General features: G+C 48.2%; 1 protein-coding gene across 2 annotated transcripts; it reads right to left on the reverse strand.

Annotated features, from left to right (window-relative positions):
* Nucleotides 1–1,555: 1,555 nt before the first annotated feature.
* MTO1 (mitochondrial tRNA translation optimization 1) lies at nt 1,556–24,882 on the reverse strand. Of its 2 annotated transcripts, none has more exons than XM_063935407.1 (13): nt 24,758–24,882; nt 22,652–22,859; nt 22,369–22,568; nt 21,993–22,110; nt 21,525–21,814; nt 21,336–21,448; nt 20,852–21,042; nt 19,754–19,884; nt 18,982–19,186; nt 18,484–18,655; nt 18,047–18,165; nt 10,519–10,676; nt 1,556–3,072 (listed from the first exon to the last, which is right to left on the reverse strand). In XM_063935407.1, the coding sequence occupies exons 1-13, from the start codon at nt 24,821–24,823 to the stop codon at nt 2,896–2,898; spliced, it is 2,148 nt and encodes a 715-aa protein (XP_063791477.1). In that variant the 5' UTR covers nt 24,824–24,882; the 3' UTR covers nt 1,556–2,895. The 2 variants fall into 2 exon arrangements, with proteins under 2 accessions (XP_063791477.1, XP_063791478.1); XM_063935408.1 differs by lacking the exon at nt 24,758–24,882 and adding an exon at nt 24,460–24,751.
* Between the last annotated feature and the right edge of the window lie 2,885 nt (nt 24,883–27,767).

Genomic DNA, 27,767 nt, shown 5'->3' on the forward strand with positions numbered 1-27,767 from the left:
GAAACTAATGAAGAGAGAGGAAAGTAGTGGAGGGGGTGGACACCAGAAGCGGAGACATTTGTAAAGTGCCGAACAGACATAGAAACAGTGGTTAGGATGGCCGGAGGGACTCACCGTTGAGGCTATGGGCGGCTGCTGCAGGCTGGCAAATAGTACACTCTCCAGAGGCGTCACTTGGTGTCGGAGCGCAGTCTGTACTAATATTACACACATTACCCCCCCCCCCCCCCCTCCCAGCAGCGGCTGAAAAGGGGGACGTGGCCTAATTCCAAAAGGGTGGTCGCGCATGTATTTTTTTCCTTTCGCACCGGGGGGCAGGTTGTGTCCAGCTTGCCTGAGGATGCTGGCTGTCCTCGGAGACTGGAGTGTGTGTGTGCCGGCTCTTATCTGTGACAGGGGCCGAGTGCTGCAGGAGATTATGTCACTGCAGCACTCGGCTCTTGTCGCAGCAGAAGAGCTGACACTTTCCTTCGGCGCCGGCAGGAGGCTGCGGTTAGTGTACACACCACAGGGCTAGCTCAGCGCTGCATGCTCCATGGCATCTGCGGCAGTTCCGGTGGAAAGGGCAGGCGCAGTGGCACGACCAGGCCATAATACTGTATACTTCATCACCGGGGCCCCTCTGACCCCCTGTCGCCGTGCCTGGATGTGTGCGGAGGAGGCGGAGGGTCTGTGTACGCTGTGCAGGATGGGCTATGAAAGCCGGCGGCAGCAGTTGTTATTCCCCCGGCGCCACGGCCGGGGAGTCGGAGTTGCTGATGGCAGAGGCGTGAGATGGACAGACAGCAGGAGCTAACACGCTGCACATGTGGTGGGCGGGCTCTGTGGCTCCGCCCACCGCCGTGACTCCGCCCAGCATTAGAGGGCCAGGCACAGAGTCACAGGGCTATTATATAGGAGATGGTAAATTCATAATCATTTTACAGATAAATGTCTGAGATCACTAGTAATACAGCAACTGGAATTTTCGGTTCTGATTTCCATACATGGGTCTACTTCCCACGCACTTTGGGGGTAATTCAGACTGGATCGCTGCAGCGGCAGCGATCGCAGTCTGAATTACTTTGTGGCATGCGCGGCAGCCGCACTGCACACCACGGGAGCCGCTATCACCATCTCACTGGCTGCGATCGCCTCTGCCTGATTGACAGGCAGAGGCGGTCGCGGGGCGGGAGTGGGTGTGCCAACGGTGTTAGAACGCTGTTGGCGGGGTGTGGTCCGGACAACGGAGGTATGTCCGGACCGATGGGGGGTGGGCCGCGGCAGCTGTGTGATGTCACACGCAGCCGCTGCGACCCGGGACGTGGCAGGTAGCTCCCAGCCGGCACGCAGGAGCTGCTCAGGCAGGGAGCTACTTGTCAGGTACAAAAGCATCGCCGCCGTGCGATGCTTTTGTGCCTGTGCGCGGGGAGGGGGGGGGGTAGGGCCTGACATGCGGGGCGGATCCCCCCACGTCTGAGAAACTGATCGTAGATATGCTAAATTTAGTACATCTACAATCAACTATGAATTACCCCTTTATCGGATGTTAAGTCTGTAATAAAATCATCACCGGTTTAAAATCCAGGGAACCTCTTTATTTTTTTGTTTCATTTAAGCCTGAATAAGGTTATACTAATAAGAAGGACCGTACTTTTATTATTTTGGAAAATGAAGCAATCTTTAGGCACATAATGGAACAATCACATATACAGCTGCACTATGGTATGTGCATGTGACATTCATAGACCAGCTTGATCCAGATATCAGCGTTTAACTGCCCTACATGAGAACACCACAGATTACAGGGGGACATTCCGAGTTGTTCGTTCGTTGCCGATTTTCGCTATGCTGCGATTTGTTGCTAATTGCGCATACGCAAGGCGCATGCGCTTAGGTATTTAACTAAAAACTTAGTAGATTTGTTGTGGATCCTGCGGCGCTTTTCAGTCGCTCTGCTGATCGGTAAATGATTGACAGGAAAGGGGTGTTTCTGGGTGGTAACTGAGCGTTTTCCGGGAGTGTGCTAAAAAACGCAGGCGTGTCAGGGAAAACCGCGGGAGTGTCTGGAGAAACGTGAGAGTGGCAGGGCGTGTTTGTGACGTCAAACCAGGAACTAAACGGACTGAGGTGATCGCAATCTAGGAGTAGGTCTGGAGCTACTCAGAAACTGCAAAGAATTATTTATTAGCAGTTCTGCTAATCTTTCGTTCGCAATTCTGCTAAGCTAAGATACACTCCCACAGGGCGGCGGCCTAGCGTGTGCAATGCTGCTAAAACAACTCGGAATGAGGGCCCTAGTACAGAACTGTTTTTCTTGCCTGAAGGTATATACTGTATTACAACGGCGTCATAAATACGCTTATAGCAAGCCCCAATAATGCGTTCCATTTTCTCAGTGCTGGCAGCAGGCTACACAGTAACCAACAGCCCGTACGTACAGGCTTACGGTCAGTTCGCATTACGGCACCTGAACATAACATATAGGACTCACCGACGGTGCAATCTTACAGGAAGAATGTAACAGTATTTGGTAGGGGTCACCAATTACATCAGTCGCCTCTCATGATACCAAATACACTTCAGACGGGTGAAATAACAAGCGTGCACAAACAGCTTTACAGTAAATATAAGTAACAGACTATATTGCACAGCAGTCTCTGCATTCACAAATATCATTTATCTCTGTTAAAGTCTCTTTCCTGCCCCCACTTGGAAAGCTCCCAACATTGTTGATACCAGATAAAGCCTCATCGTCTTTAAATATTTTGACCCAGAAACAAGAATATGTTATATGTTACAGGTCTTCAATCCCCACAATCAGAAGAGTCCCTTCACACAACCACAATCCAACGCCAAACATTGGACCCGAGCTCTCCACAATCTGGAAGCAGATAATGGTTTTCTGTCTTTGTCCTACACAGTCTGCTGCTCCAGAGGGCAGATTTCCGGGGAAGACTCTGCTTCAACTAAAGGTCCGAACTTTCTCCCACTCCTGGCGGCCTCTGGTCCTTGGGTGCTAGACTTGACATATCGTAGCAGATTCAATATGGCAGCCGGCGTCACACCTGGAATACGGAAAGCTGCCCCGATCTGTGGACATGAGAGCAGTGAACACATTTAATTAGCGGAAATAAGTCTCAGACTCATCTGTGTTTCCAAGTTGTGAAAGGGATTGTCCGCGCTAACATTTCCAGGCTTCATCCCACCCCAGAGGGCAAAGCATCTATCATCTGTTTAATGATGAATACGATCTTTGTTCTCAATGACGGCAATCACTCCTGGCTCTGTGGACACCAGAGTTCCCCCGGCTGAATGACTGCACTATCGGGCAGAATCCCTGGTTTTGTACTCCATGGTGGCGGCAGCTGAGTAGCACCCCAGGAAAGGATTGCACAAAGTACTGCAGTGACTACTGGAGTATCATAGAGAATGGCATGCTACAGAGAGAACAAATTGGGACGGTGGCTATATTCCATCCTACAGGAAGGCAGACCAAGGCTATACTTATCCCTCTGCTCCATCCTGGTTTAGCAATAGGTAAGCAGAGAGACTAGGGCGAGATGTACTAAGCAGTGAAAAGTGTGGAGAAGTGAGCCAGTGGAGAAGTTACCCATGGCAACCACTCAGCATTGACATAACTTTTATAATTTGCATACTATAAAAAGTATACAGAGCAGCTGATTGGTTGCCATGGGCAACTTCTCCACTGGCTCACTTCTCCACTTTTATCACTGCTTAGTACATCTCCCCCAAAGACCCGGCAGTCTTCGTAGGGCTGATTTAGAGTAGGCCACGATTTTGCAGCTGGAACTTAGGCAGAGAATCTTGGCTGCACATTTACAGTTGTATTTTCAGTGGCACATACCCTTAATAATCGGTCACATAAAATAATAATAATAACTAAGCATATCTCCATGAGGCCAGAGAAAAGATACAGAAGTCACCATGCCCAACTGTATAAAATAAATGTATTATTCTCCTAAGCCCATAAGGAAACTTGATTCTTACAAAATAGCACAGTTGTGTCAATATGTGAGCAGCCAATCAGAGCGACTAATGTCTGATAGGCTGGGACTTGGGAAGAGAACTTTGATTGGCTATTAGCTTTCTGACTCCTTTCGTCAGTGTTTGTTGGGGTTTTAAAGTTTAGGTAGGAGGTTGTACGTGGTACAGTGTGACCAGTCCAGCCTGGCGTAGCCTTGTCACGGTAGCTGCTTTCGCAAGGGTAACGTGTCCTAAGAGACTGGTGCTGGTTGAAAGGAGGGGTGTCCATGCACCTACTGTACATAGCATGCACTTACACAGCACAACCTGCCTCCTGTAAAGCAAAGCAGACTTGCTGTAGGCACCTTGCTGGCCTCTCCCGATGCCAGAAAGTGGTTTCTCTATACAGACAAGGGGCTTAATGTAATAGGTTCCTTTATCCCAGGAAAACCTGAGTGATTTTGTCGAGTTCATTGCTAAAGTTGATGCGACACTCAGTAAAAATAAGAATTTACTTACCGATAATTCTATTTCTCGGAGTCCGTAGTGGATGCTGGGGTTCCTGAAAGGACCATGGGGAATAGCGGCTCCGCAGGAGACAGGGCACAAAAAGTAAAGCTTTAGGATCAGGTGGTGTGCACTGGCTCCTCCCCCTATGACCCTCCTCCAAGCCTCAGTTAGGATACTGTGCCCGGACGAGCGTACACAATAAGGAAGGATTTTGAATCCCGGGTAAGACTCATACCAGCCACACCAATCACACTGTACAACCTGTGATCTGAACCCAGTTAACAGTATGATAACAGCGGAGCCTCTGAAAAGATGGCTCACAACAATAATAACCCGATTTTTGTAACTATGTACAAGTATTGCAGATAATCCGCACTTGGGATGAGCGCCCAGCATCCACTACGGACTCCGAGAAATAGAATTATCGGTAAGTAAATTCTTATTTTCTCTATCGTCCTAGTGGATGCTGGGGTTCCTGAAAGGACCATGGGGATTATACCAAAGCTCCCAAACGGGCGGGAGAGTGCGGATGACTCTGCAGCACCGAATGAGAGAACTCCAGGTCCTCCTTAGCCAGGGTATCAAATTTGTAGGATTTTACAAACGTGTTTGCCCCTGACTAAATAGCCGCTCGGCAAAGTTGTAAAGCCGAGACCCCTCGGGCAGCCGCCCAAGATGAGCCCACCTTCCTTGTGGAATGGGCATTTACATATTTTGGCTGTGGCAGGCCTGCCACAGAATGTGCAAGCTGAATTGTATTACACATCCAACTAGCAATAGTCTGCTTAGAAGCAAGAGCACCCAGTTTGTTGGGTGCATACAGGATAACAGCAAGTCAGTTTTCCTGACTCCAGCCGTCCTGGAACCTATACTTTCAGGGCCCTGACAACATCCAGCAACTTGGAGTCCTCCAAGTCCCTAGTAGGCGCAAGGCACCACAATAAGCTGGTTCAGGTGAAACACTGACACCACCTTAGGGAGAGAACTGGGGACGAGTCCGCAGCTCTGCCCTGTCCGAATGGACAAACAGATATGGGCTTTTTTGAGAAAAAACCCACCAATTTGACACTCGCCTGGCCCAGGCCAGGGCCAAGAGCATGGTCACTTTTCATGTGAGATGCTTCAAATCCACAGATTTGACTGGTTTTAAACCAATGTGATTTGAGGAATCCCAGAACTACGTTGAGATCCCACAGTGCCACTGGAGGCACAAAAGGGTAATATATGCAATACTCCCTTGACAACCTTCTGGACTTCAGGAACTGAAGCCAATTCTTTCTGGAAGAAAATCGACAGGGCCGAAATTTGAACCTTAATGGGCCCCAATTTGAGGCCCATAGACACTCCTGTTTGCAGGAAATGCAGGAATCGACCGAGTTGAAATTTCTTCGTGGGGCCTTCCTGGCCTCACACCACGCAACATATTTTCGCCACATGTGGTGATAATGTTGTGCGGTCACCTCCTTCCTGGCTTTGACCAGGGTAGGAATGACCTCTTCCGGAATGCCTTTTCCCTTAGGATCCGGCGTTCCACCGCCATGCCGTCAAACGCAGCTGCGGTAAGTCTTGGAACAGACATGGTACTTGCTGAAACAAGTCCCTTCTTAGCGGCAGAGGCCATAAGTCCTCTGTGAGCATCTCTTGAAGTTCCGGGTACCAAGTCCTTCTTGGCCAATCCGGAGCCATGAGTATAGTTCTTACTCCTCTACGTCTTATAATTCTCAGTACCTTAGGTATGAGAAGCAGAGGAGGGAACACATACACCGACTGGTACACCCACGGTGTTACCAGAACGTCCACAGCTATTGCCTGAGGGTCTCTTGACCTGGCGCAATACCTGTCCCGTTTTTTGTTCAGACGGGACGCCATCATGTCCACCTTTGGTATTTCCCAACGGTTCACAATCATGTGGAAAAACTTCCCGATGAAGTTTCCACTCACCCGGGTGGAGGTCGTGCCTGCTGAGGAAGTCTCATTCCGGGAGTGGAAACTGGGAAGCAAACACTGCTGACAGTGCTATCACATGATTTTCCGCCCAGCGAAAAGTCCTTGCAGTTTTTGCCATTGCCCTCCTGCTTCTTGTGCCGCCCTGTCTGTTTACGTGGGCGACTGCCGTGATGTTTTTCCCACTGGATCAATACCGGCTGACCTTGAAGCAGAGGTCTTGCAAAGCTTAGAGCATTATAAATTTACCCTTAGCTCCAGTATATTTATGTGGAGAAAAGTCTCCAGACTTGATCACACTCCCTGGAAATTTTTTCCTTGTGTGACTGCTCCCCAGCCTCTCGGGCTGGCCTCCGTGGTCACCAGCATCCAATCCTGAATGCCGAATCTGCGGCCCTCTAGAAGATGAGCACTCTGTAACCACCACAGGAGAGACACCCTTGTCCTTGGATATAGGGTTATCCGCTGATGCATCTGAAGATGCGATCCGGACCATTTGTCCAGCAGATCCCACTGAAAAGTTCTTGCGTGAAATCTGCCGAATGGAATTGCTTCGTAGGAAGCCACCATTTTTACCAGGACCCTTGTGCAATGATGCACTGACACTTTTCCTGGTTTTAGGAGGTTCTTGACTAGCTCGGATAACTCCCTGGCTTTCTCTTCCGGGAGAAACACCTTTTTCTGGACTGTGTCCAGAATCATCCCTAGGCACAGCAGACGTGTCGTCAGGATCAGCTGCGATTTTGGAATATTTAGAATCCATCCGTGCTGTTGTAGCAGTATCCGAGATAGTGCTACTCCGACCTCCAACTGTTCCCTGGACTTTGCCCTTATCAGGAGATCGTCCAAGTAAGGGGTAATTAAGACGCCTTTTCTTCGAAGAATAATCATCATTTCGGCCATTACCTTGGTAAAGACCCGGGGTGCCTTGGACAATCCAAACGGCAGCGTCTGAAACTGACAGTGACAGTTCTATACCACGAACCTGAGGTACCCTTAGTGAGAAGGGCAAATTTGGGACATGGAGGTAAGCATCCCTGATGTCCCGGGACACTATATAGTCCCCTTCTTCCTGGTTCGTTATCACTGCTCTGAGTGACTCCATCTTGATTTGAACCTTTGTAAGTGTTCAAATTTTTTTAGATTTAGAATAGGTCTCACCTAGCCTTCTGGCTTCAGTACCACAATATAGTGTGGAATAATACCCCTTTCCTTGTTGTAGGAGGGGTAATTTGATTATCACCTGCTGGGAATACAGCTTGTGAATTTTTTCCCATACTGCCTCCTTGTCGGAGGGATACCTTGGTAAAGCAGACTTCAGGAGCCTGCGAGGGGGAAACGTTTTGACATTCCAATCTGTACCCCTGGGATACTACTTGTAGGATCCAGGGGTCCTGTACGTTCCCAGCGTCATGCTGAGAGCTTGGCAGAAGCGGTGGAAAGCTTCTGTTCCTGGGAATGGGCTGCCTGCTGCAGTCTTCTTCCCTTTCCTCTATCCCTGGGCAAATATGACTCTTATAGGGACGAAAGGACTGAGGCTGAAAAGACGGTGTCTTTTTCTGCAGAGATGTGACTTAGGGTAAAAACAGTGGATTTTCCAGCAGTTGCCGTGGCCACCAGGTCCGATGGACCGACCCCAAATAACTCCTCTTCCTTTATACGGCAATACACCTTTGTGCCGTCTGGAATCTGCATCACCTGACCACTGTCGTGTCCATAAACATCTTCTGGCAGATATGGACATCGCACTTACTCTTGATGCCAGAGTGCAAATATCCCTCTGTGCATCTCGCATATATAGAAATGCATCCTTTAAATGCTCTATAGTCAATAAAATACTGTCCCTGTCAAGGGTATCAATATTTTTAGTCAGGGAATCCGACCAAGCCATCCCAGCTCTGCACATCCAGGCTGAGGCGATCGCTGGTCGCAGTATAACACCAGTATGTGTGTATATACTTTTATATGATATTTTTTGATAAGCGTGTGAGCGCCTTATCCACCCTAAGGGGTGTTTCCCAACGCGCCCTAACTTCTGGCGGGAAAAGGTATACCGCCAATAATTTTCTATCGGGGGGAACCCACGCATCATCACACACTTCATTTAATTTATCTGATTCAGGAAAAACTACAGGTAGTTTTTTCACATCCCACATAATACCCTCTTTTGTGGTACTTGTAGTATCAGAAATATGTAACACCTCCTTCATTGCCCTTAACGTGTGGCCCTAATAAGGAATACGTTTGTTTATTCACCGTCGACACTGGATTCAGTGTCCTTGTCTGTGTCTGTGTCGACCGACTAAAGTAAACGGGCGTTTTAAAACCCCTGACGGTGTTTTTGAGACGTCTGGACCGGTACTAATTGTTTGTCGGCCGTCTCATGTCGTCAACCGACCTTGCAGCGTGTTGACATTATCACGTAATTCCCTAAATAAGCCATCCATTCCGGTGTCGACTCCCTAGAGAGTGACATCACCATTACAGGCAATTGCTCCGCCTCCTCACCAACATCGTCCTCATACATGTCGACACACACGTACCGACACACAGCACACACACAGGGAATGCTCTGATAGAGGACAGGACCCACTAGCCCTTTGGAGAGACAGAGGGAGAGTTTGCCAGCACACACCAAAAAACGCTATAATTATATAGGGACAACCTTATATAAGTGTTTTCCCTTATAGCATCTTTTTATATATTTCTAACGCCAAATTAGTGCCCCCCCTCTCTGTTTTAACCCTGTTTCTGTAGTGCAGTGCAGGGGAGAGCCTGGGAGCCTTCCCTCCAGCCTTTCTGTGAGGGAAAATGGCGCTGTGTGCTGAGGAGATAGGCCCCGCCCCTTTTTCGGCGGGCTCGTCTCCCGCTCTTCAACGGATTCTGGCAGGGGTTAAATATCTCCATATAGCCCCCGGAGGCTATATGTGAGGTATTTTTTTGCCAAAAAATAGGTTTACATTGCCTCCCAGGGCGCCCCCCTCCCAGCGCCCTGCACCCTCAGTGACTGCCGTGTGAAGTGTGCTGAGAGCAATGGCGCACAGCTGCAGTGCGCTACCTTAAGAAGACTGAGGAGTCTTCTGCCGCCGATTCTGGACCTTCTTCTCTTTTCAGCATCTGCAAGGGGGCCGGCGGCGAGGCTCCGGTGACCATCCAGGCTGTACCTGTGATCGTCCCTCTGGAGCTAATGTCCAGTAGCCAAAGAAGCCAATCCATCCTGCACGCAGGTGAGTTCACTTCTTCTCCCCTAAGTCCCTCGTTGCAGTGATCCTGTTGCCAGCAGGACTCACTGTAAAATAAAAAACCTAAGCTAAACTTTTCTAAGCAGCTCTTTAGGAGAGCCACCTAGATTGCACCCTTCTCGGCCGGGCACAAAAATCTAACTGAGGCTTGGAGGAGGGTCATAGGGGGAGGAGCCAGTGCACACCACCTGATCCTAAAGCTTTACTTTTTGTGCCCTGTCTCCTGCGGAGCCGCTATTCCCCATGGTCCTTTCAGGAACCCCAGCATCCACTAGGACGATAGAGAAAAGGTAATACCAGCCTTATAACCGAGTGCCGCTGTATATGTAGCGGTGAATTCACCGAAATCACGCAGGTTCCTTTACCCCAGAACCTATTACATAAATCCTAATACCGGACTTCCGAACCCTTTAGCAAACTCCGGACAGTGGAATCCCTTCATTTTAGGAATGGTGGCATCAAGAGCACTGCATTATAAACCAGATTCCTTAGGTTTAGATGGAGAAGAGGACCTCAACAAGAAGATCTAGCTGGAGAGGAAGGTCAACCAGACAGGCCATCTGGCCAATGTCCAATGTCTGTACCCGTTCCAAATTGACCAAAAGAATTTGGGCGACCGGAGAAGAAAACAGGAACTTAGCTGGGGCAGCCACAGAGCAAGGATCTGTGAGATAAGCTTCTGGTCCTACAGAGATGGTGGGGAGGGGGAGGGTATTGTGGTTACTAGACCAGAATGGTTCTTTCTGGTGACAACAAATAGCCCCATTAACGAGGCACTTGGAGCACACACGCTAAAGCAAACAGGTGAGTGAAAGGGGCTGAGAATGCAGAAACTGGCAGAAGACCCCCATCTTACCGTCTCAGGTCGACTTTGAGACAGTTTCTCCCGGACTTCATTAGATAAACTTGCGTCCAGGTTCATGTAATCTAGGTTTTCTGGCAACACCAAAGACTCATCTCTCCGAACTTCAGCCATTTCCTTCCGCTGGAAACTGACGTGGATCTCATACATAACTAGAATATGAAAACGTGACGTGTTTCGCCATCAGCACTCTGGATACATGTATAGACAATTGTGAAATATAGATTTACAGACAGTGACATACCAAAGATAGACCGAAAGGAACCTGTGCTCATATCCATAAAGGATTAGATGTGGTCATTATTTACTAAACAAAAAACAAGCCAACATGAAGATACCATGAGTGCAGAAAGTAAGTGCACCCGTACTGCTTCCACATCAATGAAGAGGTTAATTGGAGCCATGTACTGCCAATCAATTGCACACCATAATATGACCATCAGTAACCTCTACCTCCTCTAGATAATAGCTGAACCTTTACTCTGCAGCATTCATGTCTATGTTACAGCCATACAAAAAAGGCGACCTCTCCAATCATCTCAGAGAAGAAATTGTTGCTGCTCATCAGTGTGAAAAAAGGTTAGGAGTAGGCAGAGGATGTTCTAAGGATCAGTCCAGTGGTAATCCCCAAAGTAGAGTACTGACGCGTTTCATTGTCCAGTAAGCCACAGCTTCATCAGATGAAGTTTTGGGTTATTCCACGATGAAATGCGTCAGAATGGCACTTAGTTATGAGGTCATAAACTTCTGGATCATGTTGTGTACTTAATTTTTCACTGATGACTTCCTCATGTTGGTGATAAATAAATAGCAGTAACGTAAAACATTATTTGTCACATGAAGTTACATTTATCAAGTTGTAGGGTGTAGAGAAACCTAAAGCTTAAGTATGTTCTCGGGTAAAATAAACAAAGTGGGTTTGGATGAATATGAGATAGAACAGTGGTTCTAAGGACCCTACACCATTCAAGTTCTGCGGCTCACCTGTGGATCATTAAAATATGTCAGTTAGCAACACACCTGTGTACCTGCTAGGTGGTATAGTAAATAGAATTGTTCGGGGTCCCGAGGATCAGGGTTGAGAAACATGGAGATACAACTGTTTATGTTTAAAGAATGTTAAGCATCTTTTAAGGATATACAGGCTGAGTATCCCTTATCCAAAATCACACATTTTTGGGTCCTGTACTGAGATAATGACATATATATTATATATTATGTGTATATATAGATATATTATATAAAATAAGATTTTACTTACCGGTAAATCTATTTCTCGTAGTCCGTAGTGGATGCTGGGGACTACGTAAGGACCATGGGGAATAGACGGGCTCCGCAGGAGACATGGGCACTTTAAGAAAGAATTTGGATTCTGGTGTGTTCTGGCTCCTCCCTCTATGTCCCTCCTCCAGACCTCAGTTAGAGAAACTGTGCCCGGAAGAGCTGACAGTACAAGGAAAGGATTTTGGTAATCCAGGGCAAGACTCATACCAGCCACACCAATCACATCGTATAACTTGAGATAAACTTACCCAGTCAACAGTATGAACAACAACAGAGCAACAGGTTAACCCTGATGCAACCATAACATAACCATTATTTAAGCAATAACTATATACAAGCATTGCAGAAGAAGTCCGCACTTGGGACGGGCGCCCAGCATCCACTACGGACTACGAGAAATAGATTTACCGGTAAGTAAAATCTTATTTTCTCTAACGTCCTAGTGGATGCTGGGGACTCCGTAAGGACCATGGGGATTATACCAAAGCTCCCAAATGGGCGGGAGAGTGCGGATGACTCTGCAGCACCAATTGAGCAAACACAAGGTCCTCTTCGGCCAGGTTAAAGTTGTAATGCCGAGACCCCTCGGGCAGCCGCCTAAGAAGAGCCCACCTTCCTAGTGGAATGGGCCTTAACTGATCTTGGCAGCGGCAATCCAACCGCCGAATGAGCCTGCTGAATCGTGTTACAGATCCAGCGAGCCATAGTCTGCTTTGAAGCAGGAGCACCAAGCTTGTTGGAAGCATACAGGATAAACAAAGACTCTGTTTTCCTGACCCTAGCCGTTCTGGCTACATAAACCTTCAAAGCCCTGACTACATCAAGCAACTCGGAATCCTCCAAGTCAGTAGTAGCCACAGGCACCACAATAGGTTGGTTTATATGAAAGGATGAAACCACTTTCGGCAGAAATTGTAGACGGGTCCACAATTCTGCTCTATCCGCATGGAAAACCAGATAGGGGCTTTTATGTGACAAAGCCGCCAACTCTGACACACGCCTAGCCGAAGCCAAGGCTAATAGCATGACCACCTTCCACGTGAGATATTTCAACTCCACCGTTTTGAGTGGTTCAAACCAGTGGGATTTCAGGAAACTCAACACCACGTTAAGATTCCAAGGTGCCACTGGAGGCACAAAAGGCGGGCTGAATATGTAGCACTCCCTTTACAAACGTCTGAACTTCAGGTAGAGAAGTCAACTCCTTTTGAAAGAAAATGGATAGGGCCGAAATCTGGACCTTAATGGACCCCAATTTTAGGCCCAAATTCACTCCTGACTGTAGGAAGTGAAGGAATCGGCCCAGCTGGAATTCCTCCGTAGGGGCATTCCTGGCCTCACACCAAGCAACATATTTTCGCCATATACGGTGATAATGTTGAGCTGTCACGTCCTTCCTAGCCTTTATCAGCGTAGGAAAGACCTCATCCGGAATGCTTTTCTCTGCTAGGATCCGGCGTTCAACCGCCATGCCGTCAAATGCAGCCGCAGTAAGTCTTGGAACAGACAGGGCCCCTGTTGCAACAAGTCCTGTCTTAGAGGAAGAGGCCACGGGTCCTCTGTGAGCATTTCTTGCAGATCTGGATACCAAGTCCTTCGTGGCCAATCTGGAACAATGAGTATCGTTCTCACTCCTCTTTTTCTTATTATTCTCAGCACCTTGGGTATGAGAGGTAGAGGAGGAAATACCTAGACCGACTGGAACACCCACGGTGTCACCAGGGCGTCTACAGCTATCGCCTGAGGGTCTCTTGACCTGGCGCAATACCTCTGTAGTTTTTTGTTGAGGCGGGATGCCATCATGTCCACCTGTGGCAGTTCCCACCGACTTGCAGTCTGTGCGAAGACTTCCTGATGAAGTCCCCACTCTCCCGGGTGGAGGTCGTGTCTGTTGAGGAAGTCTGCTTCCCAGTTGTCCACTCCCGGGATGAACACTGCTGACAGTGCGCTTACGTGATTTTCCGCCCAGCGAAGAATTCTGGTGGCTTCCGCCATCGGTACCCTGCTCCTTGTGCCGCCTTGTCGGTTTACATGAGCCACTGCGGTGATGGTGTCTGACTGAATCAGAACCGGTTGGTCGCGAAGCAGGGTCTCTGCTTGACGTAGGGCGTTGTATACGGCCCTTAGTTCCAGGATGTTGATGTGAAGGCAAGTCTCCTGACTTGACCACAGACCTTGGAAATTTCTTCCCTGTGTGACTGCTCCCCACCCTCGGAGGCTTGCATCCGTGGTCACCAGGACCTAGTCCTGAATGCCGAATCTGCGGCCCTCGAGAAGGTGAGCACTCTGCAGCCACCACAGGAGAGACACCCTGGCCCTGGGGGATAGGGTGATTAACCGATGCATCTGAAGATGTGATCCGGACCACTTGTCCAGTAAGTCCCATTGAAAGGTCCTCGCATGGAACCTGCCGAAGGGAATGGCCTCGTATGATGCCACCATCCATCCCATGACTCGAGTGCAGTGATGCACTGTATTGGTTTTAATAGGTTCCTGACCAGTGTCATGAGCTCCTGAGCTCTCTCTATCGGGAGATGAACCCTTTTCTGGTCTGTGTCTAGAATCATGCCTAGGAAAGGCAGGAACCAACTGCGACTTTAGAATATTTAGAATCCAGCCGTGTTGCCGTTACACTTGCAGAGAAAGTGCTACGCTGATCAGCAACTGCTCTCTAGATCCCGCTTTTATGAGATCGTCCAAGTATGGGATAATGGCGACCCCTTGCTTCCGCAGGAGGACCATAATTTCCGCCATTACCTTGGTAAATATTCTCGGTGCCGTGGAGAGACCAAACGGCAACGTCTGAAATTGGTAATGACAATCCTGTACCACAAATCTGAGGTACGCCTGATGAGGTGGATAAATGGGGACATGAAGGTATGCATCCTTTATGTCCAGAGACACCATAAAATCCCCCCCTTCCAGACTTGCGACGACCGCTCTCAGCGATTACATCTTGAACTTGTACCTTTTCAAGTATATGTTCAGGGATTTTAAATTCAATATGGGTCTGACCGAACCGTCCGGTTTCGGGACTACAACATGGTCGAATAATAATCCCCTCCTTGTTGAAGGAGGGGAACCTTGACCACACCTGTGGAAGATACACTTTGTGTATTGCAGTTAACACTATTTCCCTCTCGTGGGGGGAAGCCGGCAGGGCCGTCGGTGAGGGGGCATCTCCTCGAAGTCCAGCTTGTATCCCTGAGACACAATATCTATTTCCCAGGGATCCAACAGGGAGTGAACCCACTTGTGGCTGAAATTTCGAAGACGTGCCCCCACCGGGCCTAGCTCCGCCTGTGGAGCCCAAGCGACCTGCGGTGGATTTTGTAGAGGCCGGGGAGGACTTCTGTTCCCGGGAACTAGCTGTGTTGTGCAGCTTCTTTCCTCTGCCCCTGCCTCTGGCAAGAAAGGACGCACCTCGGACTTTCTTGTTTCTTTGTGATCGAAAGGACTGCATTTGATAATGTCGTGCTTTCCTAGGCTGTGCTGGAATATAAGGCAAAAGATCAGAATTACCAGCTATAGCTGTGGAGACCAGGTCCGAAATCCCTTCTCCACACAATCCTCAGCCTTGTAAGGTAAACCTTCCATATGCCTCTTAAGTCGGCATCACCTGTCCATTGCATGTTCCACAGGACACGTCAAGCAGAAATCGACATAGCGTTGACTCTAGAACCCAGTAGACTAATGTCTCTTTGGGCATGTTTTATATATATATACATATATATATATATATATATATATATATATATATATATATATATATATATATATATATATATATATCTAAGACAGCATTATATATATATATATATATATATATATATATATATATCTAAGACAGCATTATATATATATATATATATATATATATATATATATATATATATATATATATATATATATATACACACACACACACACATACACATACTAGGGTCTCAATCTCTGCTGATAAGGTATCTGTCCACGCTGCTACAGCGCTATAAAGCCATGCCGACACAATCGCCGGTCTGAGTAGTGTACCAGAATGTGTGTAAATGGACTTCAAAGTACTTTTACTGCATGCTATCTGCAGGATCCCTGAGGATAGCTGTTAAGTCAGTGCTACCTTTTGGGCAAACGTGACACCCTAGGGGAGGATTCCCATCGTATCCTGGTCCTAATAGGGAAAGGATACTCCCTGAGAATTTTTTGTGGGAAACTGCAGTCTCTTGTATGGAGATTCCCGCTCTTTTTCTTCATGAGAGGAGGGAAATTTACCTCAGCTTTCTTCCCCTTAAACATGTGTACCCTTGTGTCAGGCACAGATGAGTCATCAGTGATCAGTGATATGCAAATCATCTTTTATTACAATAATCATATATTGACTACTTTCCTGCCATTTTGGCTGTAACTTTGCATTATCGTAGTCGACACTGGAGTCAGACTCCGTGTCGATATCAGTGTCTATTATATTGGATAGTGAGCATTGAGAGACTCTGAAGGTCTCTGCGACATAGGGACAGACATGGGTAGATTCCCTGTCTGTTCTCTAATCTTTTGTGCAATAAATTTTCCTTAGCACTTAATTTCACATATCCAAACAGGTGTCGGCGTTGTCGACGGAGACACCACTCTCACACACATTTGCTCCATCGCCTCCTTAGGGGAGCCTTTTACCTCAGACATGTCGACACACACACGTACCGACACACCACACACTCAGGGAATGCTCATCTGAAGACAATTAACCCACAAGGCCCTTTGGAGAGACAGAGAGAGAGTATGCCAGCACACACCCCAGCGCTATAAACCCAGGAATAACACAGTAACTTAATGTTAACCCAGTAGCTGCTGTTTATATTGATTTTTGCGCCTAACTATGTGCCCCCCCTCTCTTTTTACCCTCTTCTACCGTGTATCTGCAGGGGAGAGCCTGGGGAGCTTCCTCTTAGCGAAGCTGTGGAGAAAAAATGGCGCAGGTGAGTGCTGAGGAAGAAGCCCTGCCCCCTCGACGGCGGGCTTCTGTCCCGCTGAAATATAAATTTTCTTGGCGGGGGCTCATACATATATACAGTGCCCAACTGTATATATGTGTACTTTTGCCAAAAGAGGTCCATATGCTGCCCAGAGCGCGTGCCCCCCCCCCCCCTGCACCCTTACAGTGACCGGAGTATGTGAGGTGTGTGGGAGCAATGGCGCACAGCTGCAGTGCTGTGCGTTACCTCAGTGAAGAACGGAGTCTTCTGCCGCCGATTTCGAAGTCTTCTTGCTTCTCATACTCACCCGGCTTCTGTCTTCCGGCTCTGCGAGGGGGACGGCGGCGCGGCTCTGGGATCGGACGACGAGGGTGAGATCCTGTGTACGATCCCTCTGGAGCTAATGGTGTCCAGTAGCCTAAGAAGCAGGACCTAGCTTCAGAGAGTAGGGCTGCTTCTCTCCCCTCTGTCCCACGATGCAGGGAGTCTGTTGCCAGCAGAGCTCCCTGAAAATAAAAAACCTAACAAAATACTTTCTCACAGCAAGCTCAGGAGAGCTCACTGAACAGCACCCAGCACCGGGCACAGTCTCAAACTGAGGTCTGGAGGAGGGACATAGAGGGAGGAGCCAGAGCACACCAGAATCTAAATTCTTTCTTAAAGTGCCCATGTCTCCTGCGGAGCCCGTCTATTCCCCATGGTCCTTACGGAGTCCCCAGCATCCACTAGGACGTTAGAGAAATATATAATATAATATACATATATATGTGTCATTATCTCAGTCGGGGAACCAAAAATGTGTGATTTTGAATTTTGGATAAGGGATACTCAACCTGTATCTGATAGTCATTGTTAGCTGTCCTACTACAAGCCATTATCTCCTAGGCAATTCCTCTCTGGATGTCAAACAAGTATGGCTGCCACAGAGACACAGCTCTCAGCCTGTCAAGTGATGGCAGACGAGGGGATAGGGAGGACGTCACAGTGCACCTACAGAGCTCATAGGGGAATTCCAAATCCTCTATGCTCATTACATCATATGCTATACGACTGTGGTTGCCATGACAGCCACAAGACACTCTGCAGAATTATAAATCATTCACAGCAGCTTGAAGAAACAAAGGAAAAATTGAGAAACAAGAAACAAAGATTCTGCTTATGGCCTGCTAGATGTAGGTGAACTAAACACTTTATACTGATGGAATGGTTACTCATGGGATTGCTACTTTTACACCCCTTAAATATTTAACTTTCAGCATACTGTGTTTTACCTTCTGTCTTTAAGCGTTGCGCTATATCCCGCCTTTCACTGAATCTCTGCAGAGGGTCTGGAGAAATCCGGGCGAGGGTCTCCAGTTCCACCCCATTATACCTCAGCATGTCCTCAGCACTGGAACAGGAGGAAATGATGAATCAGTGTACAGTGTAGCTTTCATGTAACTGTGCATATATCACGTTTTATCTTGGGGATGCCGTTTCCCTTTGCACTCAGGACACAGAGTGAGAAATGGGAGAGAAAAAAAACAGACACTGACGGGTTGTTTTTTTTTACAATTTAAAAAAAATAATAATTAAACTCAACATCCATGTACTCTGATTGGTGGATAGTTACAGCCATTGACCAATGAGAGTGTTGAGACCTCCTACTGCACCATTACCACCACAGTGACACCTACAGGTTACCCTGCATACTAAGTGGAGACAATACCTGAGGATGCCGGAACGGCTGGTGCTGATTTGGGCCTCTGGGATCAGTTTCTGCCACTCGAAGGGTGAAAACTGTATGGAGCGGAGAGCAGAGATTCCATCATCCAGAGTCTCTCTGGTGGTCTGCGCCCGATCGTAACGCTCCTGAGACACGCAGCCTGCTTCTTTATACCCTGAGGACCAATCAGAGGAGTGGAATAACTACTACATGTAACACGGATGCATACATATCTAAATATATCCATACCAGAAACACAATATAGGAAATACAGTCAAATAGCCAATTGGGGAGCTTATAGGGAGATGGGGGGCAATTTCTCTCCCTGTGCCCCCCACCTCTTAAAGGCTGGAGACCGCAGTTGGCATCCCCCTACTGGAAGGATATATTTGGTGCACCCCCATTTAAAAAGTCCTTCTCCCCTTTGTAATCGGGACTCTGCTGCAGAATGTGGATGATCTCCTCAAACCTTTCTCCCACGGACGTCAGCCACCAGCTCACCTCTCAGACTGAGCCGCGTATCTGCGTTATCTGGCCGCAAAGACATACGGAACTCGGCGCGGCTGGTGAACATGCGATAAGGCTCCCGCGTGCCTTGTGTGGTCAGGTCGTCGATTAGAACGCCAATGTACCCTTCTGTTCGGCTGATGGTGAAAGCCGGCTGACCTTTAACCCGGAGCGCGGCGTTTATTCCTGCAATCACCCCCTGGCGGGACAGAGCAGAGTTCTTATCACAGAGGTATCAGCACAGCTAGTAAATAAACTTCACCCGGATCTTACAGACACCCCACATTTACAGACAGTCTCATCTAAAAAGGTGTTATTTGGGCCATACAATAAAACATGCAACAACCAACCGGCCCCATCACCCTGTAACTTCATAATACACAAGCAACGCTACTAAAAGTAAAATAATTTTGGTATCATTGGCGAGTTGTGATGTCATCACATATAAACAATTATTGTGATGTCATCGCTTCAGGAAACTTTGTGTTGAGAAAATAAATAAAGTACCCCCTACCAAGTTATTATGGACAATAGATGTTCTCTCAGATGTTGGAGACCTTTCTGAAGGAATGTGGCCTTTATAAAGCCAAGGAACTTTTTGGCAGTTATAAGATCCATAAAATTTACAGTAGTGGGTACATAAACCCTCATATTATAGCTACTGAGGTGTTATCACTGAGTGGTGTATTTGGTGGGATCTTTATTTCCTATATTTACTGTTAGATCTCTCCTCCACTCGTCCCCCCCCCCCCCCCCCCCCATGTACCTGGGCAGCAGCCTCTTCGTACCCGGTGGTGCCATTAATCTGTCCGGCCAGGAACAGTCTCTGGACTAGAAAGGTCTCCAGGGAGGAGCGAAGCTGACGAGGGTCCATAAAGTCGTACTGGACTCCATAACCTACAGACGTGGGAGAACGTAAAGCTTTATCCACAGACAAGAACCAGGTTTCTCATGCTGTAGAACCAGTACATACAACGTTCCTACAATGTACTACAGTCATCTGGAGTTTAGGGTACCAGTAGGAACGGAACAATATAGATCATAACCCACAGGAGACACAGACTGCTACGCCTTTCCAACTCTCAAACGATGGTAAATATATGTCACGGTCCCTGGGGGAGTGAATTCCGTGGTGAGCAGAACCAATCTCCAGTAGACATTTAGAGCCTTTCCGAGGTGATGAGATAATAGCACTGGATAAGTCCAGGCTGCAACTTCCTATGCCAGCGGCCCTTAGAATAAGTGTACTTCCCTGGGTGGTAGGGTGGATAAGTGAGAACTGGAGGAGCCTGGCTTCTTGTTTCCGTGCCATGTCTCCGATAAATCCTGGATTATCCACACCATTAGCCTCTGTCTCCTGAACAGGCCTAAAGAGAAGTCTTACTAGAGCGTAATTAGCAGCTGTAAGACACTACATAAGTGTACGCACAACACAATGAAGACATTAGATAAGGTCATTAGTTGGTTTGCAGAATCCATGGAGAAAATGTGTGTTAAGTCACTTCAGTTACCATGCACACATCACACTACAGGAGGACAATATTCGGGCAATGCATCCCAACAATTTACTAGTGGCGGATCCAGAGAAAGGAGATCCACACACTACACTTTCCGAGATGCAGATGTATCCTCAGCCTGCTCTTAGCTAGACATACAGTATGCAATGTCATATCTAGTAGCACAATGATTGGTGGATGGTGCAGGAGGAGGTCTCCACACTCTTACTGGTCAATGGCTGATACTATCCCCCAATCAGAGTACAGGAAGGGCGGGGTTTCACCATATCACCCCAACTTATAACAAAAAAAATCTACATGGGCCCCTGCAATTTACTAGGGAGCAGTGATCTCCACCAACGACTAACCTGGCCTCAGCATGTGAACATTCTCCAGACCAGGAATCGCTCTCAGAAGCTTCTCCTGAGCCTCGGCCGGCAGAGTCACCGATAGTCCCTGTGGATAGATAACATTGGAATCTAGACCTTCAGGCTCAAGCCAGACCTGGTGTCTTCTACCCGGGAACCGTAAGATCTTCGACTCAATGGAGGGACAGTATCTAGAAGACAAAAGTAAAGTGGTCAGGTGATGGGTCAGAGAAGGCGGGGTCATTGGTGGGGGCTGCACAAAACTCTTTTTGGTAGAAGCTTGCCCCGTGAATAGTGCAAGTACATCGATTTCCATCAAGGCGCCGTGGCCTGTGGACCAAGATGGTACCATAGCGGCAGAGAATAAATCTGCACCGGCTCTATCCCTACATATTAATTAGATGCAAAGCACAAAGGTGCACAATGTAAGCAATTTACGCAGCACATCTAATGCACCTTGTTAATGTTTCCCAGTGTGGCTCACCTTGGCCCTGCGCTCGTCTCCTTGACGTGACTACTCAGATGTAAGTTCTCTCTAATGATCTGCTCCACTTCAGGGCTTGTGTAAGTCATGTGACATGGAAGCTGTAGTTCAGGCTGAACAGAACACATACACATTACTGTGCGATCAAACTGCTTTTCCCTCTAATTCTTCTTTATAGGACTTTCATACCTTGATCCAGACGCGATCGTTCATGAAGCTGAATGGTATGGGTTCACTGTCCGCCTCCTGCCTTTGCAGGTTACTGAAGTCTACAGAGTCCTTCAACACTCGTGGTGGGGTTCCGGTCTTTAACCTCCCAACAGCGAAACCCAAATGTTCTAGGGTGCGTGCGAGACCGACTGCAGGCTCCTCCCCCCAGCGCCCGGCGGGGACATGTTCCGTACCAATCCGCACCATTCCACGGAGAAATGTGCCATTCGTCAGCACCACGCTGTTGGCGAATACCTTACTTCCATCGGCTGTAGAGGGACAATGCAGCAGGGCTCAGTGAGCGCAGTACGAATGTATGGGGTGTAACAGGGTCACCTCAAACCGCACAAATACATAAGCTGCATGGATGCAATTTGCATTTCACATTGCAGTAGTAAAACGATCACTCATTGGCGGTTATAGGAAGGACAGGTAGAGAATACAAACCCAGTATGATTCCACTGACTTGACACTTTCCAGGACACGTGGGATCTGGGGGGTCTAGAATCAAGTCTTCCACAGAGCCCTCTGTCACAGTCAGACCTGGTGTGTCCAGGATGGCTTTCTGCAGAGAGAGAGTGTCCAGTTCAATAACACACATCATGTATAGCTAAGGAAAACGTATAATACTAGAAACAGATGGCATGAAGGTTTAAACCACACGTACAGGCAACTGTGTATTCCAGACATTCCAGATAACTAAGTCCATAACTGCATTGATAGGTCTATTGCTGTATCCAAGTGCTACCAATTCTCTGTACATACAACGGTCTACCATCAGCCTCCATGTGCTGCCACCTACTGGTCCAAAAGAGGCACTGACCTGCATGTTCTGCTTGTATAATGTCCTGTCAATCTGGGCCCGCAGACCCCACACTGCTGGTCCCTTTCGGCGGTTTAAGACCTTGTAGTGGATCCCGGAGAGGTCACAAATCCTTCCGCAAACTCCATCCAGTGCGTCCACTTCTCTCACCAGGTGACCCTTCCCAATGCCCCCGAAAGATGGATTACAGGACATCTGACCTGGGTGTGTGCAATGATGAGCATGAGATGCACGTCCAGAAATAAAATCTCAGCGTAACACTGCAAGATTATATAAATATTACCTATTGTTTCCACCTTGTGTGTAACGAGCAGGGTCTTGGCTCCTGTCCGTGCTGCCGCAGCTGCAGCCTCGGTGCCTGCATGTCCTCCCCCGACAACCACCACATTATACTGCGGGACATCGTCACAACTCGGCGGGGCAGAGCTGGCCAGGCGTCTGGAGACCCGGAAACGGGAAAATGAGCGCCGCGCTCCGTGACAGAGAATCCACTGCAAAATGTAATAGAGATATCTGCAACTATCCCAGGCATAGTTTTTACTGAGGTACAAGATTCTGAGTGCTGCCATTACTGCTAAACTGGGTGTGCTGCCCCTTAAGGAAGACACCAGAGCAAGTTGCGCCCTGAGTAGAGTTTCAGAATACCGGATTGTTGCTTGGATCATATATAATATAGCAGTACAACCAGACTAATTGGTTCATAGCTTTGAGAGCTTTATACTTATTACAGCACCCCGTAGAATATCTCATACTGTAGCATCATGTAGCAAATTGGGATAGGTTTACCAGATGAGAAGAATGGCCAGATCCCTTCCTGACAATGGAGCTTGGTACTGCTGCTGGAATAGGACTGTGCACATATTTACTATAACAAATGGAAATAATGAGATGGCATGTACACAGCGTGAGAGTGGGGAACCTCGTTTAAGGCGGCATCCCCTGGACATTAGAATTCAGGTTCCTACATTGCACCACCACAATCACAAGCTGCACCCTGCTATAAGTAACTGTACAGGGCTGTAGCGACCGGCTACTGTCCCTTCCTGCCGTCACTGTAATAGCAGCATGCTGAGTGGCGTAGCGAGGCAGACGTAATGTCCCGGCTCTTCTGCCCCCCCCCCCCCCCCTCCCATCAGTCATGGTGGACTTCAGGAGGGGACAAGGAGCATTATGCAATGTGATCAGGTTCACCAGATATGGGCATTTAAATGACCTGACGTGTACACCCACAGTCTTTACTGTGCAGTAGGTATGTCTGGCAGGCTGTGCTGGTGGGTATACTACTACTGTGGCACTATACTGGAAACTACTGAGGAGGAAAGGGATCTAGGAGTCACTATTTCAGATGACTTAAAGGCAGGTAAGCAATGTAACAAGGCAATGAGGAAGGCTAGTCAGATGCTTGGCTGCATTGGGAGAGGAATCAGCAGCAGAAAGAAAGAAGTAATAATGCCACTGTATAGGTCATTGGTACGGCCTCATCTAGAATACTGTATTCAGTTCTGGAGGCCATATCTTCAAAAGGATATTAATACATTAGAAACTGTACAAAGGAGGGCAACTAAAATGGTGCATGGCCTACATCACAAAACATACCCAGAAAGACTAAGAAATCTCAATATGTATAGTTTGGAGCAGAGAAGAGAAAGGGGGGACATGATAGAAACTTTCAAATATATGAAGGGTTTTAACAAAGTCCAGGAGGGAAACATTCTCCAAATGAAGAGAAGCAATAGGACACGAGGACATGCACTGAGACTGGAGGGGGGGAGGTTCAGGGGAAATTTGCGGAAAAATTATTTCACAGAAAGGGTAGTGGACAAGTGGAATAGCCTCCCATCAGAGGTGGTAGAGGCTAAGACAGTAGAGCAATTTAAACATGCATGGGATAGACATAAGGATATCCTTACAAAGAAATAAGGATCAAATAAGGTTAGTGATAAAAAAAAATAATATATAAAAAAAAAAAAAAAGGGGCAGACTAGATGGGCCAAGTGGTTCTTATCTGCCGACAAATTCTATGTTTCTATATTAGCATAATGCAGTACCCCACATTGTCACTGCACTAATACAGCAGCATCACTGGGTTACCTGTGACTGATACAATGTATCCTCCAGTGACAGCTCAGCCTGGGCCATTATCACACCCACACGGGCCGGGGTAACCTGTGCTCATACGGGTGCCGGGAGGCTACGAGCCCCAGCGTGCTAGGACAGGTAGACAGGACATGCTTGGACCTGTAGTCCCACTGGCATGAGAGCCAGGGCCGACTATGAGAGAAGCTGGGGCTGCTGCGGGTCATGCTGCGCCCTGCGCTCCCAGAAGCCGTCAGTCATCTGCCCCCAATACGGGGCATCCGCTGCACACCAGCGCAGCACCCTCACTCACCTTCCCACCGTGCTCGGCTATGTGCGTCGCCATCTTGGAGAAGTTGGAGATCACATGATCTACCATAGAGACGGTGAGGGAGAGAGGCGGCGCCGCTCTGGGTACAGTGGCCAGCGCTGTAATGCTGTCTGTGGAGTTCTGCAGTATTTATAGTGTATAATAACGCAGTAGTTGGCCCCAAACTCGGCCCCAGGTGCACCCTAACAGTGCAGGTTTTCAGGATAGCCATGGCTCAGCACACTAGGTTAGATTAAATTGGTTGAGATACTAACTAATGGGCCCTACAGACATGCCGATCCGCCGCCGAGCTGCCCGACGGCGGATACGGCCGACCCGGGGGGGGGGGGCAGTGAAGTTTCTTTACTCCCCCCGTCACGCGGCTCCATAGAACTGCAGGCAAATATGGATGAGATCGTCCATATTGGCCTGCATGTACAGCCGACGGGGGACCAGCGATGAACGAGCGCGGGGCCGCGCATCGTTCATCGCTGGAGCCTCCACACTGAAAGATATGAACGAATTCTCGTTCATTTATGAGCGAGATCGATCATATCTTTCAAACAAATCAGCATGTGTGTAGGGCTTATAAGACATCTGCGCTCAAGCAGGGCTATCCTTAAAACCTGGACTGTTAGGGATGCCTTGAGGACCGAGTTTTGGAACCACTGGCATCCACACACACTAATGATAGGCTACCAATAACCGCCATGCAAAGTGGCGCACATCAGTGGGACAATTGCCACGTAGATCGGTGTATTAAAAAAAGACGCATGTCAACAGGGGAACCGCCAAAAATTGGCAGAAAAACCACAGCACATCGCCTCAAAGAAAAAGCTGCACATCGCCTGAAAAAATTAAATCGGGGGGTATGGGAGGGTTTAAAAAGTTATGCAATGCTGGAAAAAACGCCATGTGTTGGGAAAAAAGGGAGAAAACATTGCTGGGGAAACTGTTTTCTGTGGCGCTAGTCCCACCGATGTGCGGCACTTTGCATGGCGGCTACTGGTAGCCGGTCGTTAGTGTGAGCAGAAAATCATTGAAATCCCCCCCCCCCCCCACACACACACACACACACACACACACACACACACACACACACACACACACACATATCGCTACGAAAACTGTAACAAATCACTGGAAACCGCAGCGCTTCGGCAGACGATTCTGAATCCGCCACTGGTTTAGAGGAAATCGCCATTGCCCATGCTCTTCCCTCCCCCCTTGGATGCGTTCCTTTTACCATTACTTCTCTGATGTTGTCCAGTGGAAACTACATGACTTGGGAGAGGAGGTGCATTTATCTTTCCTGTAGAAAAGTTTGCAGATAACACCAATTGGGATCATTTAAAAATATTCCAGGCGTTATTTATAAACATTTATTGTGGAAATGAGCAGCTTGTTTTTGCTCAGATCTTCCCACCAAGTTCCAACATCTAAGTGCCATCTTTCACAGGTGGTACTTGCGTGTTTTGGCACACTCCTTCCACTATACTTTCAGTCTGTGGCTTCCTGCTGTCTCCATTCCCACTCCTCACATCATGTCACTGCTACTGTCACATGCAGCCTGTCCTCACTGACACATCACTCATCTCCTGATATACTATGTGCTGCTGGGGGACACTGCTCCTCCCACTATATAACTCTCAGTCTGTGGCTTCCTGCTGTCTCCAATCCCCTCCTCACATCATGTCACTGCCTCTGTCACATGCAGCCCTGTCCTCACTGATACATCAGTCATCTCCTGATATACTCTGTGCTTCTGGGGGACCCTGCTGCTCCCACCATATAACTCTCAGTCTGTGGCTTCCTGCTGTCTCCAATCCCCTCCTCACATCATGTCACTGCCCCTGTCACATGCAGCCCTGTCCTCACTGACACATCACTCATCTCCTGCTATACTCTGTGCTGCTGGGGATCCTGCTCCTTGCACTATATAACTCTGTGGCTTCCTGCTGCCGCCATTCCCCTCCTCACATCATGTCACTGCCCCTGTCACATGCAGCTCTGTCCTCACTGACACATCACTCATCTCCTGATATACTCTGTGCTGCTGGGGGAACACTGCTCCTTCCACTATATAACTCTCAGTCTGTGGCTTCCTGCTGCCTCCATTCCCCTCCCCAAATCATGTCACTGCCCCTGTCACATGCAGCCCTGTACTCACTGACACATCACTCATCTCCTGATATACTCTGTGCTGCATGGGACCCTGCTCCTCCCACTATATAACTGTCAGTCTGTGGCATCCTGCTGCCTCCATTCCCCTCCTCACATCATGTCACTGCCCCTGTCACATGCAGTCCTGTCCTCACTGACACATCACTCATCTCCTGCTATACTCTGTGCTGCTGGGGATCCTGCTCCTTCCACTATATAACCCTGTGGCTTCCTGCTGCCTCCATTCCCCTCCTCACATCATGTCACTGCCCCTGTCACATGCAGCTCTGTCCTCACTGACACATCACTCATCTCCTGATATACTCTATGCTGCTGGGGACCCTGCTCCTCCCACTGTCACAAATGAGGGCTGGTGGTGGTAGCGGGAAGCCTCAGTTGTAGGGGCTGACGGGTACTGAAACTTAGGAGGTATGATGGGACTCCTAGACCCTACTTGCTTACCTGACCCTCTCCATGAGGGAGAAAATGCTCTGTTCCTGGACTTTCCTGGTAATGTATGATTGCCATCACCTGTGGTGAGCTAGTTAATTGATAAGAAAGGTGTTTCACCACAGGTGATGGCAATCATACATTACCAGGAAAGTCCAGGAACAGAGCATTTTCTCTAACGTCCTAGTGGATGCTGGGGACTCCGTCAGGACCATGGGGATTAGCGGCTCCGCAGGAGACAGGGCACAAAAATAAAGCTTTAGGATCAGGTGGTGTGCACTGGCTCCTCCCCCTATGACCCTCCTCCAAGCCTCAGTTAGGTTTTTGTGCCCGTCCGAGCAGGGTGCAATCTAGGTGGCTCTCCTAAAGAGCTGCTTAGAAAAAGTTTTTTAGGTTTTTT

Source organism: Pseudophryne corroboree, chromosome 7 (genome assembly GCF_028390025.1).
Source record: "Pseudophryne corroboree isolate aPseCor3 chromosome 7, aPseCor3.hap2, whole genome shotgun sequence".
In the NCBI taxonomy this organism is placed as follows: Eukaryota; Metazoa; Chordata; class Amphibia; order Anura; family Myobatrachidae; genus Pseudophryne; species Pseudophryne corroboree.

What these genes read in the sequence shown, in the direction of transcription:
- MTO1 (XM_063935407.1), bottom strand. Translation starts at nt 24,823, where the DNA reads ATGGTAGATCATGTGATCTCCAACTTCTCCAAGATGGCGACGCACATA. An exon ending in AGTCAGTGGAATCATACTGG is followed by an intron (nt 21,815 to 21,992) that starts GTTTGTATTCTC and finishes GTCCCTCTACAG; the next exon opens with CCGATGGAAGTAAGGTATTC. An exon ending in TACGCGGCTCAGTCTGAGAG is followed by an intron (nt 18,656 to 18,981) that starts GTGAGCTGGTGG and finishes ATTGGTCCTCAG; the next exon opens with GGTATAAAGAAGCAGGCTGC.